This window comes from Labrus bergylta, chromosome 4 (genome assembly GCF_963930695.1).
Source record: "Labrus bergylta chromosome 4, fLabBer1.1, whole genome shotgun sequence".
Taxonomy (NCBI): Eukaryota; Metazoa; Chordata; class Actinopteri; order Labriformes; family Labridae; genus Labrus; species Labrus bergylta.
The window spans coordinates 16,711,182-16,736,495 of NC_089198.1; the positions used below are offsets into that span (position 1 = coordinate 16,711,182).

At 42.7% G+C, this 25,314-nt stretch overlaps 1 protein-coding gene across 7 annotated transcripts in view; it reads left to right on the forward strand.

Annotated features, from left to right (window-relative positions):
- tnk2b (tyrosine kinase, non-receptor, 2b) overlaps positions 1-25,314 on the forward strand; it is a 61,103-nt gene that overhangs the window by 26,368 nt on the left and 9,421 nt on the right. The window contains exons 1-15 of one of the 7 annotated variants that reach the window (XM_020652388.3): positions 24-1,359; positions 1,455-1,666; positions 14,442-14,619; positions 16,377-16,447; positions 19,455-19,724; positions 19,901-20,053; positions 20,758-20,921; positions 22,009-22,128; positions 22,385-22,511; positions 22,707-22,853; positions 23,157-23,251; positions 23,499-23,693; positions 23,977-24,068; positions 24,441-24,485; positions 24,848-25,281. In XM_020652388.3, coding sequence (XP_020508044.1) covers positions 1,574-1,666; positions 14,442-14,619; positions 16,377-16,447; positions 19,455-19,724; positions 19,901-20,053; positions 20,758-20,921; positions 22,009-22,128; positions 22,385-22,511; positions 22,707-22,853; positions 23,157-23,251; positions 23,499-23,693; positions 23,977-24,068; positions 24,441-24,485; positions 24,848-25,281 — 2,184 coding nt within the window. In that variant the 5' untranslated portion in view covers positions 24-1,359; positions 1,455-1,573. Of the gene's footprint in view, positions 1-23; positions 1,667-10,275; positions 11,181-14,441; positions 14,620-16,376; positions 16,448-19,454; positions 19,725-19,900; positions 20,054-20,757; positions 20,922-22,008; positions 22,129-22,384; positions 22,512-22,706; positions 22,854-23,156; positions 23,252-23,498; positions 23,694-23,976; positions 24,069-24,440; positions 24,486-24,847; positions 25,282-25,314 lie in introns of those variants that run through there. The other 6 variants (XM_065953877.1, XM_020652389.3, XM_020652392.3 and 3 more) reach the window with 6 other exon arrangements.

A 25,314-nucleotide genomic window follows, 5' to 3' on the forward strand; every position in this document is an offset into this window, starting at 1 on the left:
CACACACACACACACACACACACACACACACATACACACAAAGCAGCATGGCCGTGTTTTTCTCCCTCTCACAGGGAGGATTAACTCTCCTCATTAGGACTCCCCCGCCTCTCCCCATCGTCTCTCCTCCCCTGACGGCCTCCCTCGCTCTTATTGGCTGCCTCTCCCAGGAACACCGCTGACTGGATAGTCGTGACAACAGGACACAGGAGAGAGGGAAGGAGGTGGAACGGGTTGATGTTGCCACGGCGATAGAGGAGGGGACCACTCGTCAAATCATTGAGCTAAGGCTGAAAAACAGTAAAGTGGAGGGGTGAGGAAAGCGGGTTAAAGGGTGAGGAGGAGAGGAGTGGAAAAACAACAACAACTACAGCAAGGGATTAGGCATCGAGCGAGCAATCATGAAGTCCATTTAGGACAAAGCGGCGTTAAAAATCCCCCCAGACTAAGGTTGTGATCATCAGAGATGAGCTGACAGTCCGATTGGACAGCTGCTTTAGGTCTGTGTGGGAAAAAAATAGAAGCACACAAAGGAAGAAAGAAAGAAAGCAGGTGAAAATGGGAAAATATCAGCTCCTGTTCAGTCTCTCGACCCTGATAATGTGATGTTTCACTGCTGGCGACGATGAGCGAGAGGAGGTAAGCTGGTTGTAGTGATGCCTGAGGCACAGGAGTAGAAGCAGAGAGAGAGAGAGGGAGGCTGGCATTATTGGATATGAAGAGCATGCGTCAGCACTAAAGCAGCCAAAGAGAGAGAGAGAGAGAGAGAGAGAGAGAGAGAGAGAAAGGGTGACAGCAGAGTTGTGCGAGATGCGGGGCGAGGTGGAGTAAGACTGCGATTGAGGGTGGAGGTGATTACCGTGGCGTGAGACGGGACAACAGAAATCGAAGGGTGCTGGATTTGTCACCTCCAGTGCCACACCTCGGCTGCATCATCACACCGTTCCATGACATCAGCAGCCTCTACACACAGGACTATATGGATTCTTTGAATGTATTCGGAAGGATCAGCTTCACACCTCAGATGCTTTATGGAGATATAATCCACTGATGTGTGAAAAGAACAAACTCTGCACGATTTATAAAAAACAGCCTTTTTTTTTTTGGCTTTCAGAGGAGGAAGATTCCTCGCCTGCAAGGAAAGCAACATAAAATAGGAGGAATTATTGTCCGGAGCTAGACAGAGGAATGCATCACTAAATCCCATCTCGATAAAGATCAGCTCTTGTGTTTTTACAGACTGGTCAGTCAGTGAATGCAGCACTGTTATCAGTGTGTGAAAATGTGGAAGTCATTGTCCGTCCATTTTCAAGAGGAGCTGACTAAATGAAGAGGACAATGAAGGTGTGACTATTTTAGGTAGACGCATCATCAGTGAGAGATTACAAATATTATGCTCTGCTGTCTGAGACAATGCACTGACATGCAGAATATTGTTCTTCTGATGATACTAGAACGAAACCTCAAAGCAGGCTGATTGACTGGCCGACTGACTGACTGAGAGAGTGAGTGGGCTGCTGGAGCTGCGGCTATCTGAGGACACTGTAGCCCCGGGGAGGAACCGGTCGAGTGTATGAGCTCCATCATGGGTGAGACGGCAGAGTACCAGAGGCTGCAGGACACGTCAGAGTCCGACTACGAACGACTGCCCAGCGATGACGAAGAGGTAGACCCCTACAGTTTCCATCATTGTAGTCGTGTTTGTACCACACAGCTGTAGACAAACATGGATGACATGTAAACAGCAGGCAGCACTTTCAGCAGGTATTACGTATCCTGCCAAAGGAATACTAAAGGGTGTGAGATGATCTAAGGTGTTGTTTTTGTGCTTTCAGAGGGACAGGTATTGCTGAATGAAAATAATTTTTTTTCTTAAATGTGTCCTTTGTAGAAAATTCGCAAATATGATTTTTGACAGTGACAGCTGGTCTCAGACATTCTGTGTGTGTTTTAAAGTGTTTTTTTTTTAATTACTTACTAACCGTTTGCCTCTGACAAAGCTTCAGTCAGGGAGACTGAATGGATAGTTTTTTACTCTGTTTTGTTAGAACCCGTGAATATAAGTCTTCTTCACAGAATGTCATGGTGGATTTGTAAAATCACAAAGGACCACAAGTAAAGCTTCACTGATTTAGGAGATTTTGTTTGGTTCTGAATTTAAAGTGGAACGTGCCGAACTTTACATTTAGAGTTATTGAAATCAGCTACATGAGGTCATGGATTAATTGCAGCTGGGGTTGGTGACAGGCTTTTTTATTTTTTTTACCCTCCCACCTTTTCCGCTTACCCCTACGTCCTCTGTCAAAGCCCATGATCTACCGACTTGCCTGTCTGTAATTTAAACTTGTATGGGGCCAGAAATCCCAGTCCTGCACAGTTGTAGGCCTGAACACATGACAAAAACCTGCAACCCGTGCAATAACGTTGTTCAAGAGTGCAAACAATAATTGAATTGTGCATATAGCTATAAGTTAACTACTGTTAAAAGCAAACAAAAGTAAGTTGATCAACTCCCAATTGTAAATACGTGTGTCTGCCTCTATAAGAAGGAATGAAGAGCTTATGTGAGTCCTTACAATGACCTAATGAACACATTCAAAAAGTGTGTTGTTAAATGCTCGATAATGATTATTTTCTTTAGTCATTTAGATTCATCTGTAAGAATATGTCTCTTAGTCAAACACAATCATGCATACACTAAACAGCATGCACTCCAGATGACCCTGATAACATACATCCTATATTATGGATTATACAGAGCACTAAGTAATCTATCCATGATTGTCAAAGCCAAAAAATCATATATGATTTCAAGCTGAAAGGGTGACCTAGAAAACCCCCAAAGCACATTCTTTATCCAATCAAAAATACATCCCAAGATTTTTTCATCACTGAGTGAGGAAGTCAGTGTTTCTCTCTGAGTTTTACAATCCATTGATCAGCTGCAGGTCGATCAGCCTGTGTCCATTTGTAAGTGATTGCTCAAAAAATATCCAGTTAGTTAACTTCATTGTCCAAACTCATTTCTCTTTAAAAGTTTCTTTTGGCAGACAATAATTGTGTTAGTGATTTGTTTGAAAAGATGGATAAGGAATGAAAAAGGACAGAAAGAGTAATTGTCTTCTGTCGGTACTGAAACCAAAATATTCTTTCTTGGCTGGCTCTTCGCTTTATACAAGCTGAAGTCCATTTCCCATTTAACGGGGTCTAAAAGTGTTATTGCTGTAATATGATTCAGTCTCCATTAAGTTTTGGGGAATGCATGATTTCTTAAGACTTATTTGTTCAACAAAATCTGTTTATAGAACTGAGTATTAGAAACTGTCGGGTTGCCAAAGCTGCATGGCTTTAATTCTCCTGAACTATTTTCTGTAAGTGGGTTGTTTTTAATTAAATTGTTACACCTCCAGTTTTAGGATATATTTCTATTGTTTCATTCAACACACTTCTTCCAGTTATCTGAGGTTTGAGGATTTAGTCTCTTGTTCCTCATAGCGATGGAAATGATCGTTTTGTACCAGCTCCTAAACTCAGTCTTCCAGCTCCTGCACAGGTTTTAGTCTGTATTAAAAATGGCCGCCTGATGATGAATGAGTCGATCTGTGTAACAGTTTGAATTTAGAGAAAGTTCTCTGTGTTCAGCCTTCAGGGTCTGTGTGCTTCTTAAATCACTGCACTGCATACTGGAGGCTTTATCCCATCAGTCTCTAGTACAGCTGTATATTATGTTTGTGCTGGATACAGTGTAACACATCTCAATCAGTCACTCAGAGATTCTATAATGGAGCTGCCATTTTATTCCTAAATAATGCCGACCTGTATTGGACACAATGTTATGATTGTAGCATCTACCTCATTGTAGAAAAAAAATCTGCTTCATTCTTTGTTTCCCACACTGTCTGCTGTCTGGGAGGTCAACACGACACTTGACCGACATTTTTAACCAGCTTTATGGGATCAAAGAGGCGATGATGAAGGTTGGCTGTTTTTCCGGGGTGGAGGCAACATTAGGAAGTATTAGTGGGGGTTGTTTTGGTTGTCTGGCATTATGCATATTAGGCCAAGCAGCCAAAAGAGGACACATATGTTGTGTTTTTTTTTGCCTTGAAGCAGTCTGTCCGCATCCCAAATTTCTTTGGATTCCCAGTCAGTTTTTTTTATTTCTTTTTACGTTGACGCCCACCAACACAAAACGCCTCTCTTCTGCTGATTCTGGGAAAGATGAGGTGCTGTGGATGGTGATGGGATTGAAGCTGAATGTAAAAGCCAGACTTTGGCGGAGGGTTTTTATCTGTGAGATCAGGAATGACGCTTCTCTCTGTGTCTGTGCATGTAGGCCTCGTCAGAGGCCTCGTCTCTAGGTGTTTGTGTTTATTTTCCTTGCACTGTTTTATAAGGGATTCATATCGTTTGCTCTACTGCTTCTCTTTGCTCTGCTGGTATTTGGCTGCAGACATAAAACTGCAGACAGATGTCTTGCCACCAAACGGTTGAGCCTTATTGAAGAGATGCTCTGGTAGCGTGTATCCACTAAGCTTTCTTAATTCCCGACATTTAATGTCAGTGTGAGACCAGCCAATGTGTGTGTGTGCCCCTGCATGCTTGTGTGTGTGAACAGTCAGCATCATATTTCAGAATCGAGCTTAGTATGTGTGTGGGTGTGTTTGTTCATAATGCATACCACACACAGCGCTTTGTTCTCCATAATCTTATTAGCCATGAAGCCACTAATTTGATGCCATTCAGGATAACACAATCTAAACGGTCAGACTTTAAACTCAAGCTTTACAGTATCAGCATCCTCTCATATTGCATTTGCACAGTTGAGTCATACTGCTGTGTGTATGTGTGTGTTTGTGTGTATTGTATATCTGTGTGTGCAGAGAGAGAATGAAAGGTTAAGGCCGGATTGTATCAGCTGGAGCGGCCTGCAGTAGCTGTTTCATTGTATGTATACTTCATTGTTAAAGTTTGACGGCTTGCAGAGGTTTATGTTTCTAGACTTTTCTGTCCATGTGATAACTGGAATGTAAAGATTTTTAACAATTAAGACTCATCCTAGCTCATCCTTGCTACAAATGAACTGAGAACTCATGAGAAACCAAGCTAGAGGCGGGAGCAGTGAGTTTCTGAAAATCTGGTTTACAATGAAAGAATTAGGCCTTGGTGTCTCTTTTTGTGCATTAAAATAACCGAATGCAGGTATCTAAACTGTGTGCTACTGCAGTTATGATCCCTTCACTTATAACAAAGATCACTCATCCTCCCAGCTGAGTCCTCCACCATCAGTGTGGCGCAACCTTGTGGTATCAGAGTGTAACTGCTGGTCATCCTACTCCTGAGCAGTAATCGTATTGGTTTAATCTGCTTATAGTCAGGAGGCAGCTGACGGCACTGTGACACATTCCTCTCTCTGATTTCAAGCCACCAAACACCAGTGTGACTTACATACACTGTTCAGAAAACCCACAAGTGATACAAACACATCCTCTCTTCTGCTCTGCAAAAACTCTGAAGTGATATTAGTGTGTTGCCTTGTTTTTGTTCTTTCTCTTTTCTTTCCCTTTTTATTGTTTTTTTTTTATGTTTGTTTTCCAGCTGCTGATTTGAAAGAATGTAGCCTATCTTATGTCATATCTTTTATAGCCATAAGAGTTACATAACTGTACACTTAAGCAAACATCATTTCCTATTTGTCGAAGCAATAAAGTCAACTTCACGTTGACACATTCCTTCCAGGCGCACATTAGCCAAGTTGTAGTGAAAGAGAGTTTTGAGCAGAGATCAAGAGGACTTCTGGGAGTTTTGATTGAATTAATGGTAACACTCATTTCAGGGAGTTGTGTCCACACTGGGTGTGAGTATGTGACTGTGCTTGTGTGAACATGTGTTTGTAAAGACAAACAGTGGGTGATGAAGGGTGTTCTTCTCACATCCTGTGTGCACAATGATTTAGGGACAGATGTGTGATGTCACCACCTCTGTGTGAGACAGAGCGCTGATCAAGTCCAGGAGGAATTTACTAACTCTATAAATAATGGACAGCGAGCTCTCTCAGCTGGCTTTCATAAAACACTTTTCAAAGCAGATCAAAGAAAAGCTACTGGAGTCAGTGGATGTTGAGGAGGCTTGCTGACTCCGCAACATACCGCACATGAGGGAGTGTTTGTATCTTTCTGTGTGTCACGAAGGAGTTTGTTCATTTAACATCACCAGCCGAGCTGCTTGCTTCTTCTTGGTTCTTTGAGTTTAGGAGCAGCCACACCTGTCAGGGAGACTTGCTGCTACACAAGACCTTAGTGACAAATTCAAAACATGTAAATAAAATCCGCCCAAATTCAGGAGTTCAAACTGATAAGAGCTGCTCCTCCTCACTATCCTGACTCTGAGTGTAGGGTGTTCAAAAGATTATTAGTAAGTCAGAGCGACAGTGGCTCAGTCTGTAGGGACTTTGTTTGGGAACTGGAGGGTCACCGATTCCAGTTACGGTTCGTACCAAGTATAGAATCGGGACTGGTTGTTGGAAAGATGCCAGTTTTACTGAACCTCCAACTGCCTGGGGTGCCAGCCCTCTGACTCTGACATCTCTGAGCAGGATGAATCAGCCCATATTTTTTGAAGTGAAGGTTGTCGAGTTCATAGACGGGTAAAAGACTGAAGAGGCTTCTTACACATTGATGTCATCATCGTTCTAATTTTCCTCATGTGGCTTGTTCAAACTAATTTAAGGAAGGCTCTCTTGAATCCATTTTTTTCTGGTGTCTCAGAATATACAGCTAAATCAGTTCCAACATGTCAGAGTAAAAAGCATCCACAGGCATTGTATTGGTCACATCATAGAACAAGAAGCAGCTACAAACTTGCTGCCTTCTGATCCTCCTGAAGGCTGCAAGTATTTTAGATTCTTCTCTGTTACTTTATGTTTCACCTGCTTGTGTTCAAACTTGTTGATCCCCTCTGCAATAAGATTAATAAATGCTCCTTAGGTTTTAAAAAGTCTCCTCTTTACCAACTAGGACAGATCCTTTGTATCCGAGAAATAAAGACGGATAGTTTATAGTTTTATTCAGGTTGTTGATAACAGTATCCTTTTTTTTTAGATCTTTACGTATTTTTCTTGTACATAATTTATTGTTGTTTGTACATCGCTGTTTATTTATGTCTTTTATGAATAAGAAGCTCCACACAGTTACCTTTTGAAGTTGTTGAATTGAACTAAATTGAAAGATTTTTGTGTGATGCTGAACGGATACAGTCTGAAATGAAGACCTCGTTTTGACGAGCGCTGCCCAGTGTTCACGTCAGCTCTCACTCAGTGTTTGGAATTAAGTTAGAGTTTTTTAACGTTCTCTTATTTGAACATTATGAAGGTGGATTTTTTTTCTTATTTTTTTGGTCCACTTTGCCCTTTCCAAACTTGGAAAAGTCAATCTGTGTTGATGACTGGTTGTGTTGTCTGATGCTGGAATGCAGTGTTCTCAGAGAAAAGTTGTCAAATGACCTCTGACCTCCTGACAGGTATTCTGAGATATAGTGCTGAAAATCTTAATGAAACCCAAAGATGTTTTATGAATGACGTCAGTTTACTGAATGATAATCAGAAAACAAACACGTTGCTTGTGTTGTTGTAAATGGAGGAACATACTTACACACAAACCAAACCGTAGCACGGACACAGCTCCACATGTTCTCCAGAGATGTCTGTTTTTCCTGTTTTTAATTAAAGTCCGATTATTAGGACAGCATCTCCATTTTGTTGTTGTTTTCTTTTTCCTGCCCCTGCGTGACTCCGCCGTCTGCTCACCTCCCTTCCTCCTTCCTCCAGTAAACCCAACGCCTTCTAATTAGAAGCAGAGAGAGAGAAGGACGAGACGGTTGGGAGCAGAGAAAAACATCAAGAGTGAAAAGCCAAGTCAAAAGCTGAATAGTTTGATTAAGTAGCAGAGAGCAAAGAGAACAAAAAAGCTGTGGAATTAGAAAACCAAAAGCTGAACAGAGTCTTTCAAAAGACAAACAGAGGGGGCGCGCTGCCACAGAGGGTCTGAAAAGCAGCGGGAAAGAGTTTGTTTATAGTCAGCAAAGGGGGAGAGAGAGATAACATTTTTGGAGGATTAGAGGCAGGAAATAAAAGAGAGCACCAAATAAAGAAGAAAATGCAACGGGTTGGCCAGACTCAGGGGAGGGAGGGGAGATATGAGAAAGAGAGGGGATTATTTTAAGGAGTGAAGGAAAGGGAGAAGAAGGGTGAGGTTTATTCTGCATAAAACACAAAGCAGACGTCATGGAGACGGAGAAGGAGTCAGAGGGAGAGGCGAGCGATGTCAGGTGGCGGAGGCAGGTCCTTGTTAAGATAATTGGTTTTTATTTTCAGCTTGAGTATTAGTCACAGACATCTGCTGCCTTTGTGGCTTCTATTCACCGATCAGATTAAGAAAAATTGTGCGGTTTGGACCTCAGTCGGTAAAAAACATGACAGAAACAAGAAACCGAACAAAACAAACATGTTCAGAAAGCGCTTCACCGACTTTTTTTACTCAAGTTTTTTTCCAGGCACACATTCACGACCCACTGAAAATGGCTCTGCGACCCACCTCTGGGTCCCGACCCGCCAGTTGAGAACCACTGGTCTAGACCACACTAACCGAGACCAAGATATCCCCGAGACCAGAGTGCTCCGAGACCAAGACAAGACCAAGACATTTAGTGATCGAGACCAAGTCAAGACCAAGACCAAGGCAGGGTGAGACCGAGACAAGACCAAGACCATAAATATGACTGAAAAAGTCATCAGTTTGTGTGCTGGGGTGTGTCACTCGCTTAGACAGTAGAACTGGAAAGGTTGCAGCTGTTACCGGGGGGGATAAAAAAAACAGATTATGAATCAATTGAGAAATGGCGTTTTCCTTCTAATCACAGTAATGATGTGGAAAAAGTAGCAATCAGAAGTGGTCTTGACCGGTCTAGTTTTAAAAATCTGGTGTCCGCCCAGTCTGAGGCCGAGACGAGACGGAGTGTAATGCTTTCGATTGCGAGACAAGACTGAGGCCTTCAAAAAGTCTTGAGACCAAGACTAAACTCGAGTACAACTAAAGTCCTAACCTAAAGCCAAATAAGTGTAAGTTTAACACTCATTTAAAACCTTGTCTTCATCCAACTCTCCTTTTATAGCTCTCAATGTGCCTTCACATATAATGCCCTCTGTGTTGAAACATGAATCCTTGCTCTGCAGAAATAAGATGAAATATTCAAGAAGAGAGATGTAGTTCACTTAAACCTCCTGGAGTATTTATAACCTTATTCTGTCAAACAGAGATGCTGTTGTGGTTTAAAATTGACAAACATGTAGTTCAATCTAAACAGGATTTTAAAAAAGTCTGTCTCTCACTATTGACTTCTTCATATTAGTAAAAAAAAATTATTATTTATTCTTCTTCTGGAAAAGTTGATGTCCTCAAGTTCAAACAACCTAAAAATGATTGTCACAGGTAAAAACAAGCAGCATACCTGATGGTTTGTAAATTGTTGATCAATAATTTACTCATCTTGACTTGCAGTTTCAGCTCTAGTTTTAAAGTTTGTTCCTGCTCAGTGATTGTAAGGCAGGGACTCTGCTGTGTGCACTGGTTTCAGTCTTTTTGTCTCGTTATGAAGCAACAGGTACTGATTGAAATATCTCCTTTTTTGGTTAGGACACTTCGGTTAGTCCTCACCCCAACAACCTCTAGTACGAGTCCAGCTACGTATTGGCCCATGGGGGCATTTTATCTCGACTCCCTCTTCCCTTATGACTCCTGTGTATCTTGAGATATGCTGTTCAAAAGGGGAAAAAGAAGAGACTCATTATGTACTTTTTCTCATTTATAACCTAACAATACAGTCAGTTTTGAAGCGCTCTGTGACAAACATATACCTGCATTAAAGGCAAGAATATAAAAGTTTAAATGAAACCAGTCGTGCCAGTGACGCTCAAACTAACAAGCACATGAGAGAGCACATTGAGCATAGGAATAGGAGGACTAAGTGGTCACTTGTTGGTGTGTGTGTATTTGTATGTGTGTGTTTGGGCGGTTGCATCACAGGAAACAAGCGCTCCATCCTGCAGTTGAATGTGACCCTTTGGCCCTGGATCAAATGCTCCTCCGGGCTGAATACCATGAAGCCTCTGTCCTCTGCACCACGCACTGCTCTGCACTGCACGGACCGTCTGACTGACTGCAGGAGGGGAGGGGAGAGGAGGGGGAGGGGGGCCAGAGGGATCGGGTGAATCCTTGAGAAGAGTAAAGGAGTTAAACAGGGAGAAGAAGGGGAAAAAAATAGCTGATTAGAGATACACTCAAAAGGAACACAATTCTCACTCATTGTAACAGACAAACTTGTTTGTTTTCTCAGACATACAAGTTGTTGTTACACCCTCAAATGTGAAACCAGAGACATTGAATCAGGGGGAAGTTGCGCCTATTTTTAGACCCACGCTTGATGGAAGGATGGAAAAGCAAACAGACAGTAGCTGCACGCACAAAGACAGAGCGAGACAGAGAGGAAGAGAGAAAGAGAGCGAGTCTTAATTGAGTGAGAGAGAGAGAGAGAGAGAGAGGGAGAGGAAGCAAAGGAGGAGGAGTGACTTATTTGTGAAGTTCTTCAACTTCTGCTCCCTGGCTCACTGCTGTCTGAGGAGGACACATGGCTGGACAGGGCACCGAGCAGACCTGGGAGGCTTTCTCTCCTGCAGTCAGCAGCTTTTAAAGAGTTTCTTCTACATATTTTAAGTCACCTCTGATTTTCTAAATTGCTTCATGATTGCATGTTTTATTTCTTAAAGCAGCTGAAGCCAAACAAGGGGCTTACAGGACGTTTGCCCCGCCATGGAATGCTGTAGATTTGCGTTCAGGATCTTAGGAAGCTTTTCTTCCCCCTCTTGGGTTCGGAGCTGCGGGTCTGGATCCGAGGAGTTTGAGAGCTTCTTAGAATTCCCTCAGAGACTTGTCACGTCAAACTGGGAGGACTGTGAGACATGTCCGCTAATAGTTTAAAAGACCAGCAGCTGCCTCCAGCGTTTTAAACGCTCACTCGCTACTTTTTTTTGGGCACCTACCCTCATCCAGACGAAGGAATTCAGGATGCGACGCTTTGACAAGCTAAAAAAGTCGTTCCCCTTCCTGGCACACTTTCACGTTTATCGAGTAAGTCTGCTGTATGCTCAGTCCACTGAAATATGTTGTTACTATAGTCAGGATCATGTGCTCAGATGTTTGAATATAGCATTTGTATCATGCATACTGTACGGAGGGGGCCGCCGTGTGTGTGTGTGTGTGTGTGTGTGTGTGTGTGTGTGTGTGTGTGTGTGTGTGTGTGTGTGTGTGTGTGTGTGTGTGTGTGTGTGTGTGTGTGTGTGTGTGTGTGTGTGTGTGTGTGTGTGTGTGTGTGTGTGTGTGTGTGTGTGTGTGTGTGTGTGTGTGTGTGTGTGCGCACAGTATGTGTGTGGACTCTCCAGCTGGACAGAGGCCGTCCTCTGGGAGCATTGTTGTTATTGCAGCAGGATGTTAGAGCAGAACAGATCTGATGCAGGACATGGCTTTGGCCAGGACAAGTGTGTGTGTGTGTGTGTGTGTGTGTGTGTGTGTGTGTGTGTGTGTGTGTGTGTGTGTGTGTGTGTGTGTGTGTGTGTGTGTGTGTGTGTGTGTGTGTGTGTGTGTGTGTGTGTGTGTGTGTGTGTGTGTGTGTGTGTGTGTGTGTTTCTGCACCACCATGAGGAATGAGTTCAGACCAGAGGCATTTCTCTACAGGGACATCATGTTGTTTCCTACATCCCTCATTCCCTTCACCATGTGTCACAGTTGTTGCTTCTCTCTCTTTTTTTTCACTTTCTTTACCGCTCTTTCCAGCCCAAAAATAAACATTTGTAAGCTTCATTTGAAACTGACACTGCCTTTTTTTTGGATCAAGTGTAAAACATGTCAGGAGATGTGGTCAGAAAGAAAAATTACTCTTTACACTTGACTTCTAGCCTCGGTTGGATTCCTCCAAGTCCTGTCATAAGTCTCACCTAATAGTTTAAACGTGACAAACCTCGTGCTGAGCTCACACCTTCACCTCCCTTCCCTACATCCCATTGAAGAAGGACTCAAGATAAGCACCTGGGAGTGATACCATACAGGCTGTTTTACATGTGACAGCATAGAGTAGACAGTTTTATCTTTTGAAAATTGTATTTCATGGCGTCAGTTTGATCGATTACCAAATAAGTGTAAGCTTGCTGCCACTACATTGTCCAGTAGAGTTAAACAGCCAATCAAATCCGAACACTGTCTTCAAGCAGCGTAAAACTAAAGTTATGTGCACGTTTCTAATCAGTTTCCTAAATAGGGGATCAAGTTGACAGAGAAAGGTGATACTCAGGCTGGAGCACCTTGATTCTGACCCCTCATGCCTCAGATTCAACACTGTCATGGAAAGGGGCCCAGGAGGAAGCTGACTTACGTCTTTGGCACCGTGCAGCAAAGTTTCACCAACATGTTGACTGCCGGTGAGGATCAGACTCAGGGCTGTGTTGTTGAGGATATCATCTCCCGCCATGTGTATGACGATGTTGCGTTTTGTACACAAAAGTTTCTTTCTTGGATCCAAAGAGACAGAGTTGGTGTCCTTTGGGATGTCAAAGACTACTTTATACTTTAAATAGCATGATCAGATAGCGTTTGGCTCTGCTTAGGGAGCCAGTGGACCAGCCAAACAGACCTCTGTATCGTCTTTCTTAGGGTGGGGGTCAGGCATGATGCAGCAAAATGTAAAATATGGAGACGGATTGAAGTGGCTGCAGCTTTAGTTACCCCCTAAACCACAGGCACTGCGAGCATTCAGTTAACCTGAAGTTATTGCCGTGTTATTTGGTAAAAAACTGGCTTGCTGTACCTACTTTAGTCTTAAAGCTAAATCAAAGAGCATTCATGCTGTATGCATCTTCATGAAGTCTATTTTCTGTGGACCTGTCGAAGGACTCAAAGCAAACTCGTGGAGCCAAAGCTGCATGTCTGTATGTTGCTACAGAGCGATCAGCTGACCCACTTTTATGTGCATTGCTGTGAATTTGTCTCGGGATACGGACATCTGGCATAACCATTGGGGATAGGACTCTCCCAGTAGATCAACCTCGCATCAGAGATTCATGGAAAAATCCAGGAGCACTCGCATAGCTGAATAGTTTCAGAGAAGAAGGCCAGCAAATACATATTTCACGTTCTGGCTTTATTTTCACAGCCCAACATTGCTGTAGGTGTGAATTTGTGTGAGACAGAAAGACGATCTTTAACTCCTCAGGTCAGAGTCATTAAGCAATAGGAAGTGGCCTCTAACCAGGCCCATTAAGGAGTTTAAATGACAGAGTGGAAGCTCTGACCTCTGACACTTTCCCTCCAGACCTCGTATCCTTGGCTCAGCCTGCACAGGAAGTCCCTCATTCACAGAGTGTAATTACGCCTCGGTGGAGTGACCCCCACGCCCAGCATCCACCCCGAAAGTCCTCCTGTCAGTCTCTGCAGATGAGGAATGTTTGTCATTTCTTGGCGTCAAATGGTTCAGTTTACAGCTTTACGCTCCCATTGTGGATGATAAATAACTGTGAACGAGCGTGAGAGATGGTGTAGTGATAGAGTGGTTGAGCTCTTTTTGCGGTTTATCCATATTATATTGGCCAATGAATTAAATAGACATTCAACTAACATTTGTGTTCTTTTCAGCATACAGTAATAGGACAGTGATGGACGATGTTTTAAGATGGCCTTTTGTGTTTTGACGCTGAAGATTGATGGCTCATATGGAGCAGTGTATGTTTTGTGATCTGATTGGTCAGGAGCCTCTCATTTATCTTCACGGAGGCTTATGGGCCCCAGATGTGCATCATTCATCTCTCGTATCTCTGCCTGTTGTATAACTGTGATGTCTGCCAGCTTTCTACAGCAGTGCTGACCAGAATACCACCTCCTTTTTGTATTTATGTACCTATCTAGACATCGTTTTGATTTTTTTGACAGTGATGAATTGCTGGCAAAGTGTTGTATTAACACCACAGTGACCCAGGATCTGTGTTATCAAGTAGCTCATGCAACATGTAGCCCCTTTCCCTTCCTGTAATTTGTGTAATTCATTGTTTGAATTGTGTTAGTTTTGAGTGAATGTGCATAAAGATGCACATCAAACTACCCCTGGTTAGTGGATGTAAATGTCAGCGCTTGTATCATGTAATCCAGAGTAAACAATCACTGGCGAGCTCACAAAGGGTCTGAGCTCAGTTCCTCTGTTGTTGTTATTTTTTTTCAGAGGAGAATGGTTTGATTGTTGCTTGGTGACTTTCTATCAGGCTGTACTTTGCGTTGAGAAAACTGTCGATCGAACGTTTTAAACTAAGCTTCCTGTTTTCTTTGTGTGTCTATGTGTGTGTTTTGCAGAAACTGGGCAGTAGTATGCAGTGTGAGGAAGGCACAGAATGGCTGCTGGAGCTGCTGATGGAGGTGCAGCTGCAGCAGTACTTCCTGCGGATCAGAGATGACCTTAATGTCACGCGGCTGTCTCACTTCGACTACGTCAAGAACGAAGACCTGGAGAAGATCGGCATGGGACGACCTGGTGAGGAACTGTGTGTGTGTGTGTGTGTGTGTGTGTGTGTGTGTGTGTGTGTGTGTGTGTGTGTGTGTGTGTGTTTGTGTAGGTAGGTTTTGTGGTGCCTAAGAAATAAACTCACTGTTTGTTTGGTCAGTATGTGTTTTTGAACACTTGTGTTGAGTTCATCCGGGAGCCAGATTGTTCATAATAAATGTTAGGCATTGGTAGCCGAACATTTTGACTAGAAAACATATTTAATTATAGGGAAGACATATTATGATGTCATCCCGTATTTAGTTACCCGCCTGCCCAATCCAAATGGCCTTTTGCTTTCTTCTGCAGGCCTTTAGCCATTTCTTTATTCTTTCTGCACAATGCTTCGTCTTCTTTTTCACCATCAAATGTTCCATTGATATTCAAGGGATCAATTATAATGCTTAGCTCTCATAGGAGCACTTCGGCCATTTTTTGGTCACTGCATAAGTTTCTGTGAAGCCAATGACAAACACATGATAGTTAGCAGTTCTTCATCAAAGCAGCTAGCTCAACAACTGTCTTGTTTTACTGAACATCTCCTTCAGGTTTAGAGATTAACACCAGACAGATATCACTGATCATTAACTGTGGTATCGTTGTCTATTTAACACTCAGACAGGTTTATGATACAATACCATACAATTTGATACTACACAGTACGATGTGATGTGATACAATATGATGCGATAAAAATTAGTCTTAGACTCCAGTACTGCAAACATTAAAAACTAGTAATCCTTTGTAAACTGAGCACAAACAACATTTATTGCACATTAGCCATATACAAGGATCATTGTGTGGCAGATGAGAGAGTGAATTTTAGAAACTGCCAAGATGGCTTTTGTCTAACTGACATCTTCTTCCCCCATTATTAAAAAAAATGAAATCCTTGCAGCATTTGTCCTTTCATCTCTTGTCTTTTCTCTGAAAGGGGAAGTTAAATCATGTTACCCTCGAGAGCCGCCTGAATTGAATTCATGCAGGGATACTCTCTGCCTCTTATGTCATATTTCTGCTTGTTAAATTTACATTTCAGAGGGATTCAAATTTTAATAAATGATGTACTTGTGAATTTCCTCTCTGCTTTGGTTTGACTACAAGGCTTGACTTTGTGTAGCCTGAACTTGAAGTATTAATTTTGTCTGCATTAATGGCAGGGTGTCATTTGTGTCACCCTCAGTAGAGCTCATTCACTAACACCCCTGATATCATTTAAAAGTCACAAGTGGTAATTAGGCAGAATGGGAAGGGACACTTAAGAGCCAAGTCTATTGTCTTTGGTGTGTGTGTGTGTGTGTGTGTGTGCATGTGTGTGTGTAAAGGCGTTAAACCAGTAACGCTCTTAATCCAGTTACAGAAGCCCTTGGGGCCTCAGATACCAAGTCAGTTAAGACTAATTACACCCACTTCTCCTGCTCATATATTCATCACATATTTCTTCTTTCTCTCAAGTCACTGTTCTCCAGGCTCTACAGCTTTTCTCTTTATTTCCATTACATTTTTATCTCCAATCTCTCCCCACATATAGAGTGTTTACTTTTTTAAATTCACCTCTCTAATCTGCACTTTGGGTTTTTCCTGTATCCCCTTTCATATCAAAGATGTCTGTCTTTATTCTTTATTATGGTAGTTTAATTGAATTTCAATGAAGTGTACAGTCTGTTACTATCCTATGAGTCTACCTGATGCAATAAGGAGGAATAACATATATCCCCTCTTTCTTCTTCTTCTTTCATCGGATAAAGGACAGAGACGACTGTGGGAGGCCGTGAAAAGAAGGAAAGCCATGTGCAAGCGCAAGTCCTGGATGAGCAAGGTAACTGACTCAGACACACAAACAGAACTTATTCCTTATGGTACATGTTATGTTTGACATTCTGTTACCACGGTGACGTCTGTCATGTGAACAGTGAGAACAGAACATGCATGTATAAATGATTTATGCTGGAGAGAAGCAAAACTGTCGTGCTGATATTCATGCTTAAACTTATTTCTGTGCAAAGGCTAAATGGGTCAGTCTGGTTGTATTATTGAGTGCTCATGAAAGTTTGGCAGAGCTCCACATGGTAAAGCTGTGGAAAATGTTGTATTGTTCAATATTAATGGGTCATTGAGTTTAGTGTCTGAGTCCAAGTTGAGTCACACAACTGTATCTATGTTTTTCTTCAAGCTCTCGTCATTGAATGATCACACATGTTAAAAATCTGTCGTGTGTCTGTGGGGAGATCTGACTTGATAAAAGAGGTCTCAGTGATTTCTCTATTGTTCCAGTGACTTTAAAAAAAAAAGCACATCTGCGGCAAACAATCCTCCAGAGTGCAAGACAGCTTGACCCTTCACATGAGAATGAGCACGTCCGCACACACACACACACACACACACACACACACACACACACACACACACACACACACACACACACACACACACACACACACACACACACACACACACACACACACACACACACACAGCCCAGTCACAAGAGAAAGTGACACACAGACTGAGGGCATTCTGCATTCATAGAAATGTCTCTCTAAGCACAAAGTCTCTCTTAAAGAGACAGTGCATCATCTGACAGATTCACTTATTCATGTCTTTACATGAAGGCTGAAAGATTAAGATTATTATTAAAAGAGGTACTATCAATTCCTCCAGAAATACAGAAGGCCCAGTTGTACAGTGTCTGAGGGAATACTTAGCAGCGTTACCAATATTGTGTGTGTGTGTGTGTGTGTGTGTGTGTGTGTGTGTGTGTGTGTGTGTGTGTGTGTGTGTGTGTGTGTGTGTGTGTGTGTGTGTGTGTGTGTGTGTGTGTGTGTGTGTGTGTGTGTGTGTGTGTGTGTGTGTGTGTGTGTACTTTGGCTGTTATAATTGGAAGTTGCGGTGCCTATTGGACGGTGCTTGTCGTCTATAATTATACCTGTCTGTTTCCACCTCTGCCACGGTTCTCAGTGAGAGTAATCTGCTTCCTCAGCCTTGTGTGTGTGTGTGTGTGTGTGTGTGTATGTATGTGTGTGTGTGTGTGTGCGTGTGTTAGTGTGTTAGTGTGCGCTCTCATAGTCGAAATCTTCTGAATGTCGAGCCTCCTATTTGAAACCACAGAGTGACCACAGAGATGTGGTGTTTTTAAAAAGGTCTGCAGCATTATGTCATGTCTGGTCCTGATGAATGTGAAACCACACACCGCTCGCTACTGTTTATATCTGGCCAGACATAAATGCTTCACACCAGGGATTCAAGGAAACCCTTTTTCACAAATGATACAGTTTTGATCTGCTGATGTTTGTCCATTTGCCAAAAAAACGTCATGTTTGCATCATCTACTTTATTAGATCAAGGCAACATCCTCTTATATTTTAAGATTATCATGCATATATGATGTGCTTATAGGACATACTATAAGTCTTAATATAACCTTTTTACTGATATATTTGAAGTGCAACCACCCGACATCATTTCCATCAGTATATATCCACATCATCAGTTTCTGTGCTTTCATATTTGCTAATAGTCTTCTTTTTTAAATGTATTTTAAAGGTTTATTTTCAGAATTGTTTGATTGTAGAGATAGGATAGTGGATAAATTTGGATATCAGGGAGAGAGAGAGTGGGGAATGACAAGAGGGAAAGGAGCCACAGGTCGGATACTAACCTGGGCCGCCCGCTTGGAGGACTTCAGCCTCCATACAAAGGGCTCACGCACTAACCACTATGCTACCAGCACTCCAACAGTCTTCTTTTTGACCTCTAAACAAAGGTTTCCCTTAACAGCTCTGCACAGCACAAACATTGTGCAGGGAAGTCTCACACACACACACACACACACACACACACAAACATTCAGGTCACTTAATCTAATAATGCTACTTAATGGGCACTTCCTAAACACTTTGTCATTCTAACTGTGTTGTCAGTATTTAAGTTAGTAGGCAGGAAATCTCTCTCTCTCTCCTATTATGATAAGTGTGTGTGTGTGTGTGTGTGTGTGTGTGTGTGTGTGTGTGTGTGTGTGTGTGTGTGTGTGTGTGTGTGTGTGTGTGTGTGTGTGTGTGTGTGTGTGTGTGTGTGTGTGTGTGTGTGTGTGTGTGTGTGTGTGTGTGTGGTAGCGGATGTGCTTGTGTGTGTGTGTTTTGGTAAATATTCAAGTTTATGACTTTCAGACAGTGACTTTCCAGTTTCACACAGCTTATGAGTTTTGCTTGCATACATTTAACATGTTCAGATGTTACATTAGCTTAACTTTTCTTTTAAGACACTGTGCCTATAGTTATACTTTAATTCTATGTGTGTGTCCATGTAAAGAGGGGCTGCTACTTTTGCCGCCGTTAAGTGGTGGGGATCCCCTTGTCTGACTGCTGGTTCTTGGCCATAACCCATCTCTGCTTTCTACACGTACAGCACATATCTAGATGTGCATTGACTGCAGAAAGTGTTGATGTTCATTTTACAATCAGACAAGAGGTTTTAAAACGCTCTTTGTCACTTTATTGATATGTATTATTATCAGTGTCTGATAATGCCAGTAATCCAGCGCTTCGGCTGGGACAGTGTTAGATCAATTCAGTAAGATGACAATTCTGTGTGTAGGAGAGGAGAATAGAATTGGAAAAACATTTATCTGCAAGCCTGACAGAGATGAGAGTGAGACCTGGGATGTACGATTGAAATCAATATCTTGTGTCTTCCCTTTATCCCCATCCTCACTCTGCAGCTCAGTGTCTCATGAGTGCAAAGCGACAGGTAGATATTTCAGGACTTATTCTCACCTCACTGGTTAGCCAGCTTCATCCATTCTCTCTCTTCTTCTGTTCCTTTTTCAGGTGTTCAGTGGTAAGCGCCCAGACGGAGGGGACTTCCCCCAGCAGGGCCAGCCGGCCTCCTCCTTCCGTAAACTGTCTTCCACACCTCCTCTGGGCCTCGGTGAGGGGGTACTGACCACTCAGCCAGATGGTGGAGCTCCTCTTGATGGGCAGCAGCAGGCTCTGACCTGCCTCATCCCAGAGAAAGATCTGACGCTGTTTGAGAAGCTCGGGGACGGGTCGTTTGGTGTGGTGAAGAGAGGAGAGTGGCTGACACCTGCAGGGAAGGTGGTAAGGAGATGCACTCTTGAAAAAACTGGGTCATGGTCACGCTACAATAGATTTTGAAAAAAATATATACTTCTAGCATTTCTTGCTGATGTGAGAATGAATAAAGACAGGTGCAGGAATCCAGGCTGAATAGTATGATCCCTCACTGTCGTTTTTGTCTTTGCATTTGTTTCCAGCTGAACGTCGCTGTCAAGTGTCTGAAGACGGACGTGCTCAGCCAGCCCGACGCTCTGGAGGACTTCATCTGTGAGGTCAACGCTATGCACTCCCTGGACCACCAGAACCTCATTCGCCTCTATGGTGTGGTGCTCACACACCCAATGAAGATGGTAGTGGACACACAGAATCGCACACACACAGGGAGGACAGATACACTTTAACACATACATACGAGCAGGTGTACCAGTACACTACTTTAACCTTGTTGTTCTCATCCCACTTTTACTAATGTTTTTGTTCAACATTATATTTTCCTCCCAGATACTGATTCTGATACCCAGACTAGAACATCTGCAGATAACAGTGGGATAAAAGAATCTGCATGTTTTAAATATGATTACAAAGCTGTAGGCAATGCTACGTATGAATGTGATTGCTCTTTTAGCCCTTTAAATCGTGATTGGAACACGATGGTTGACATCATGAAAGCTTTGACTAAAGTTACACTTTAGTAAGCAGCAAACCGTTGATCTCTGCCCCTAGCAACCGAGGTAGCCAACAAATAGATTAAATTGTCAGTACCCAATATAAAGGCGGTATGGGAGGTATTTCCAATAGAAACAACTACCCTCAATTATCTGTTCTTGTGTTTTTTCATGATCCTCACCCCCACTTGTTTTTTGGGGCCATGCCATGATTACGTTCTCCTCATTCTTCCTTCTACTGTTGCTTGTTTTCCTTTCTTCATCTCCAAGTCACACCTCTCTTTCTCTTCTACGTCATATAGCCCCTTGTTTTTTTTTTTTTTTTTTTACGTTTTCCTCCCACGTTCCTATTCTCACCCCGTCTCTCTCCCTCTCTCCCCCCTCTAAAGGTGACCGAGCTGGCTCCTCTGGGTTCTCTGCTTGAGCGTCTGCGCTGTGTCCGTCCTCAGGGCCCAGTGTTGATCCACACTCTGTGTCAGTACTCCGTGCAGGTGGCCTGTGGGATGGCGTACCTGGAGCAGAGGAGGTTCATCCACAGGGACCTGGCTGCTAGGTGGGTGACAGAGAGCTTTTGAAGCTGGAGCTATGCTCTAGCAGCTATGAAAATATGTTTTTAAAAGAGTGTGTTCTTCACACCTTCTATGAAACCTACTTTTCCTTCTGGACTTTTTATTGGTGTGGTGAATATTTTATATTGCTTCTCCTTCTCCTCCACCCAGAAATGTTACAGGCTATTACAGGAAGGTTTGGCCCCAACTCAACATGACTCACTGGTTGGCTCAGTGAACTGGGTGGTCCAAGTTCTTGGTCTTACCCAAATTCATCACTTTTACCTTAAATGTTGGCGCTGTAATTTTTCCATGTAAAGCTGTGACTGCACACGCCTATTACATCACTTCAAGGATGTCTCAAGCTGTGGTTTTAAATGCTGCACATTTGGGTCTTAGGCCTTTAATACATCACAGGTTTATAAGAAGCCTCAAATTGAAAGCAGCAGTTGGACCTGAGGTCAGGTTACTCAGGATTGACCATTACAAGTCTCACTTTTCAAGAGGAGTTAAATGGATGCTACTCTAAAACCAAAAACTCATTTCTAAAAGTCTTATTTCAAAAACCTTCATAGATGATCTTAGTTTTAGTTGAAGGTCGAAGAATAAATGCAAGAAGGGAACAGCTGCCTCCTGGATTTCCCCCAAAGACTGCTTTACATTGCTGTTTTCAAAAAGTAATAAATGTGATTCTGAGGCTCTGCTGTACTTTGTTGAGTTGTCACCATACAAGAATTTTAAACCGAAATACGATACTAGTAAAAATCAAACAATAACGATACCTATTATGATATCACTGCAACAAAAACAGAAGTCTTCGGCAGAGTATTGGTTGATTTATGTTTTTAATTACCAAAAGTTGCAGGTAAACTGCCTACCGCTGACTCAATTGCATAAATATGTTGGGGACATGCTCTCTTTTTCATTGGTAATTCAAAAGAAATCTTCAGTACTTTTCAACACTATGATCATTAAAATAAAGGTGATAGTATCATAAAGAATTTAATAATCCAACCTCCGTACTATGTAACAAGCATGTATGTTCAGAAGAAGGTAAAGAAAGTTATTGAATACTTAAGCCTCTGTTTGTAGGAACATCCTGCTGGCCTCAGCTCACAGAGTGAAGATCGGTGACTTTGGCCTGATGAGGGCGCTGCCTAACAACCACGAGCACTATGTCATGCAGGAGCATCGAAAGGTCCCCTTTGCATGGTGGGTGGACTGAACAGATTTATTTTACTTCATAAAGATTCCACTGAGAAATTGTATTTCATGCTGGGTTTTTGTAGTTTAGCACAAGCAACTGGCTAGAAATAATTGTATCCACATATCATTTACGTAAAGGTTTCCAAAAACAATTAGATCATTAATTTTTTATTAGCTTATTAAAAAAAATATCATCTGAAAACAGACTTGTTTATTCTTTGTTTATTGTACTTGCTAAGGTTTGTATTCTCTCCTCCTGCAGGTGTGCCCCGGAGAGCCTGAAGACTAGAACATTCTCACATGCTTCAGATACATGGATGTTTGGAGTCACGCTCTGGGAGATGTTCACACATGGCCAGGAGCCTTGGCTGGGCCTTAATGGGAGCCAGGTATACACACACACACACACACACACACACACACACACACACACACACACACACACACACACACACACACACACACACACACACACACACACACACACACACAGAACTAGAATTTACACTTATTTAGGTGAAGTAAAATGTATATTTATTCACCTTTCTTAACTTTTCTTCATTCAAACCTTTTTGTCAATTTAGATCCTGCACAAGATAGATAAAGAAGGGGAGCGCCTCCCAAAGCCTGAGGACTGTCCACAGGATATCTTTAACGTCATGCTGCAGTGCTGGGCTCAGAAACCAGACGACAGACCTACGTTTGTCGCCCTGCGCGAGTTCCTGCTGGAGGTACGAGAGCTGTCATCTCTGTAGCCACAGGTTGTTAAAATATGAGGGTGGCTGAGTATTCATTTCTGTTACTGATAATATATTTTCATGAAACTGTCCATTTCCATGCCTGTCTGCAAAGCAACAGATACATGATGGTAAACAAGCAACCTTTAGTGCAGAAAGGCCAGTGCTCTCGCTGCAGTCTGTAATTGCATAAATTGACATTTAGTGCCCCCTAGTGGAATAATTGCAAAGTATGAACAAAAAAAAAAACGCCCACAACTACAAGGACAATCTGCTTACATTGTGTGTGTTTTTCAGACCATGCCCACAGACATGTGTGCTCTGCAGGACTTTGATGAGGCCGACAAACTCCACATTCAGGTCAATGATGTCATCACCATCATAGAGGGGAGGTGCGTATCAATAGTCGTATTAGGGCTGAAGAAGAAGCCGTTCTCCTTATGTCACTATTACTATTCAAATGCACTTGCTAAAAATGAATGTATCATTCCACCTTATCATAACAGCCTACAGGTGGATCCCAGTCTTTTAGATATTTCGGTTTGAATAACTAGATTTTATACTCAAAGATTTTATACTCAATTAAATGCACTGCTTTGTTCCGCCATGTTTCATCATTTGTATTTCCATCTCTTCCAGGGCAGAGAACTACTGGTGGCGAGGTCAGAACAAGCGGACCCTGAAGATGGGACAGTTCCCCAGAAACGTGGTGACATCAGTCGCGGGTTTGTCGGCTCATGACATCAGCCGGCCGCTCAAGAACAGCTTCATCCACACGGGACACGGAGACTCCAACCCTCACCGCTGCTGGGGCTTCCCTGACAGGATCGATGAGTAAGGACTCATTTGTTTTTTTGTGGGATCAGTGCCAAATAATACTCAAAGAGCTCTTCACCTCTTACTTAACATTCATGCATTCAAAGAAATATGATGAGGATTGATGGTATAAGTCTATCCGAGTAGTTTTTGCAAATGCAATAACATGCTCTAACCAACAGATGGCAGTAGCACATTGTTAAAAATCTCTCACCTTTTTACAACATTACAGCAACCAGACCAATTGAATTCAGTATTTTGACATCGTCTGTAATTAAGTCTGTCTTTCTCTCCCCTCCAGTCTGTACCTCGGGAATCCCATGGACCCTCCGGATGTCCTCAGTGTCGACCTCAGTGCTGCTCGTCCCACACAGCTCCCAGGGCGGGCTAGAAGTGAGTTAAAGAGCCAAAAACTTAAACCATCTAAAAGTGTGAATAATTTTGTGTCTGGGATAAACCAACTGTGAACTCTAATTCAACCAATCAACTCAAAGTAATAGCTGCACCAGGTTTTGTATACTTGACTGAAACCAAACTCTTCAAGGCTTGTTGTAATGGCCTGTTGAGTTATTCTTTTATTTTTGTTAATTTTAGAAGTTACATACACTGTACATATTCACAGTTTTTTTTAACACTCTCTGGCAAGGCTTTCATGAACAGTGACATTAGCTTCCTGCTTCCCCACTAATCTTTCTTTCTCTGCTGCTGTCTTTTCTTTTCTGTTTTTCCTTTTTGCGGCTGCGGTAATTGCTCACATTTTTCCAGAGGAGCCTCCTCCCCGGCCTCCTCAACCGGCCGTGTTTATCAAGAGTAAGTCAGGCTTCCCTCAGCAGCTCCTCACACATTGCTCCTGCCCTCTTTGTTCCCTCCTAGCACCACTCTTCAAAGGTACATCCATTATTGTTTTGTTTATCCTTTGCCTGTCTTTGCAGTGGTTCTGTTGTCTACTTTTATTTCTTTTCTTTACGCCATTGTCTCCATCTTTCCACATGTTGTGTCCCTCTAACAGGTGTGCAGTGTCCTTGCTGTGCGCTCTAGGACTAACTTCCACTCTGGAGTTCAATTTTTGGAGTGGAGCGTGCTTCATAGTTTGTGATGTTTGAATGAACATCAGTGTCGTGTTCTCCCTTATATCAGTGAATTTATAGACGTATTGTATGTTTTGATTCCAGAGCCTTGCTATGATCCAGTGAACGATGACGAGGATCTGACTTCAGTCGGACTAAAGAGATTATCACTTCGAAAAACAGGATCTGTCAAAGGCTTAAAACTGAAACCGGCTGCGTGGATCTCTGCCTCCAAACAGGGGGGAGGCCGGACTTCAGGCCCAGGGTACAACCCCCACAGTGAGGTGTCCCTCATTGACTTTGGGGAGGAGTTCCCCCCGCCAACACCCTCCCCCTCCCCTGTGTTTGAAGTTCAGATTCCTTTCCTTGCACGGCTCGCTTTGGAAGCAGGGAACATCCTTGATCGGACTCCACCTCAGAGCCCGTCGAAATCTTTGCCCCGCCCCCTACACCCAACGCCTGTTGTGGACTGGGATGCTCGGCCTTTACCTCCACCCCCAGCATATGATGATGTAGCTCAGGATGAAGACGACATGGAGGTACGGTAGGAGGTGATGCAGCACATTTTTAAT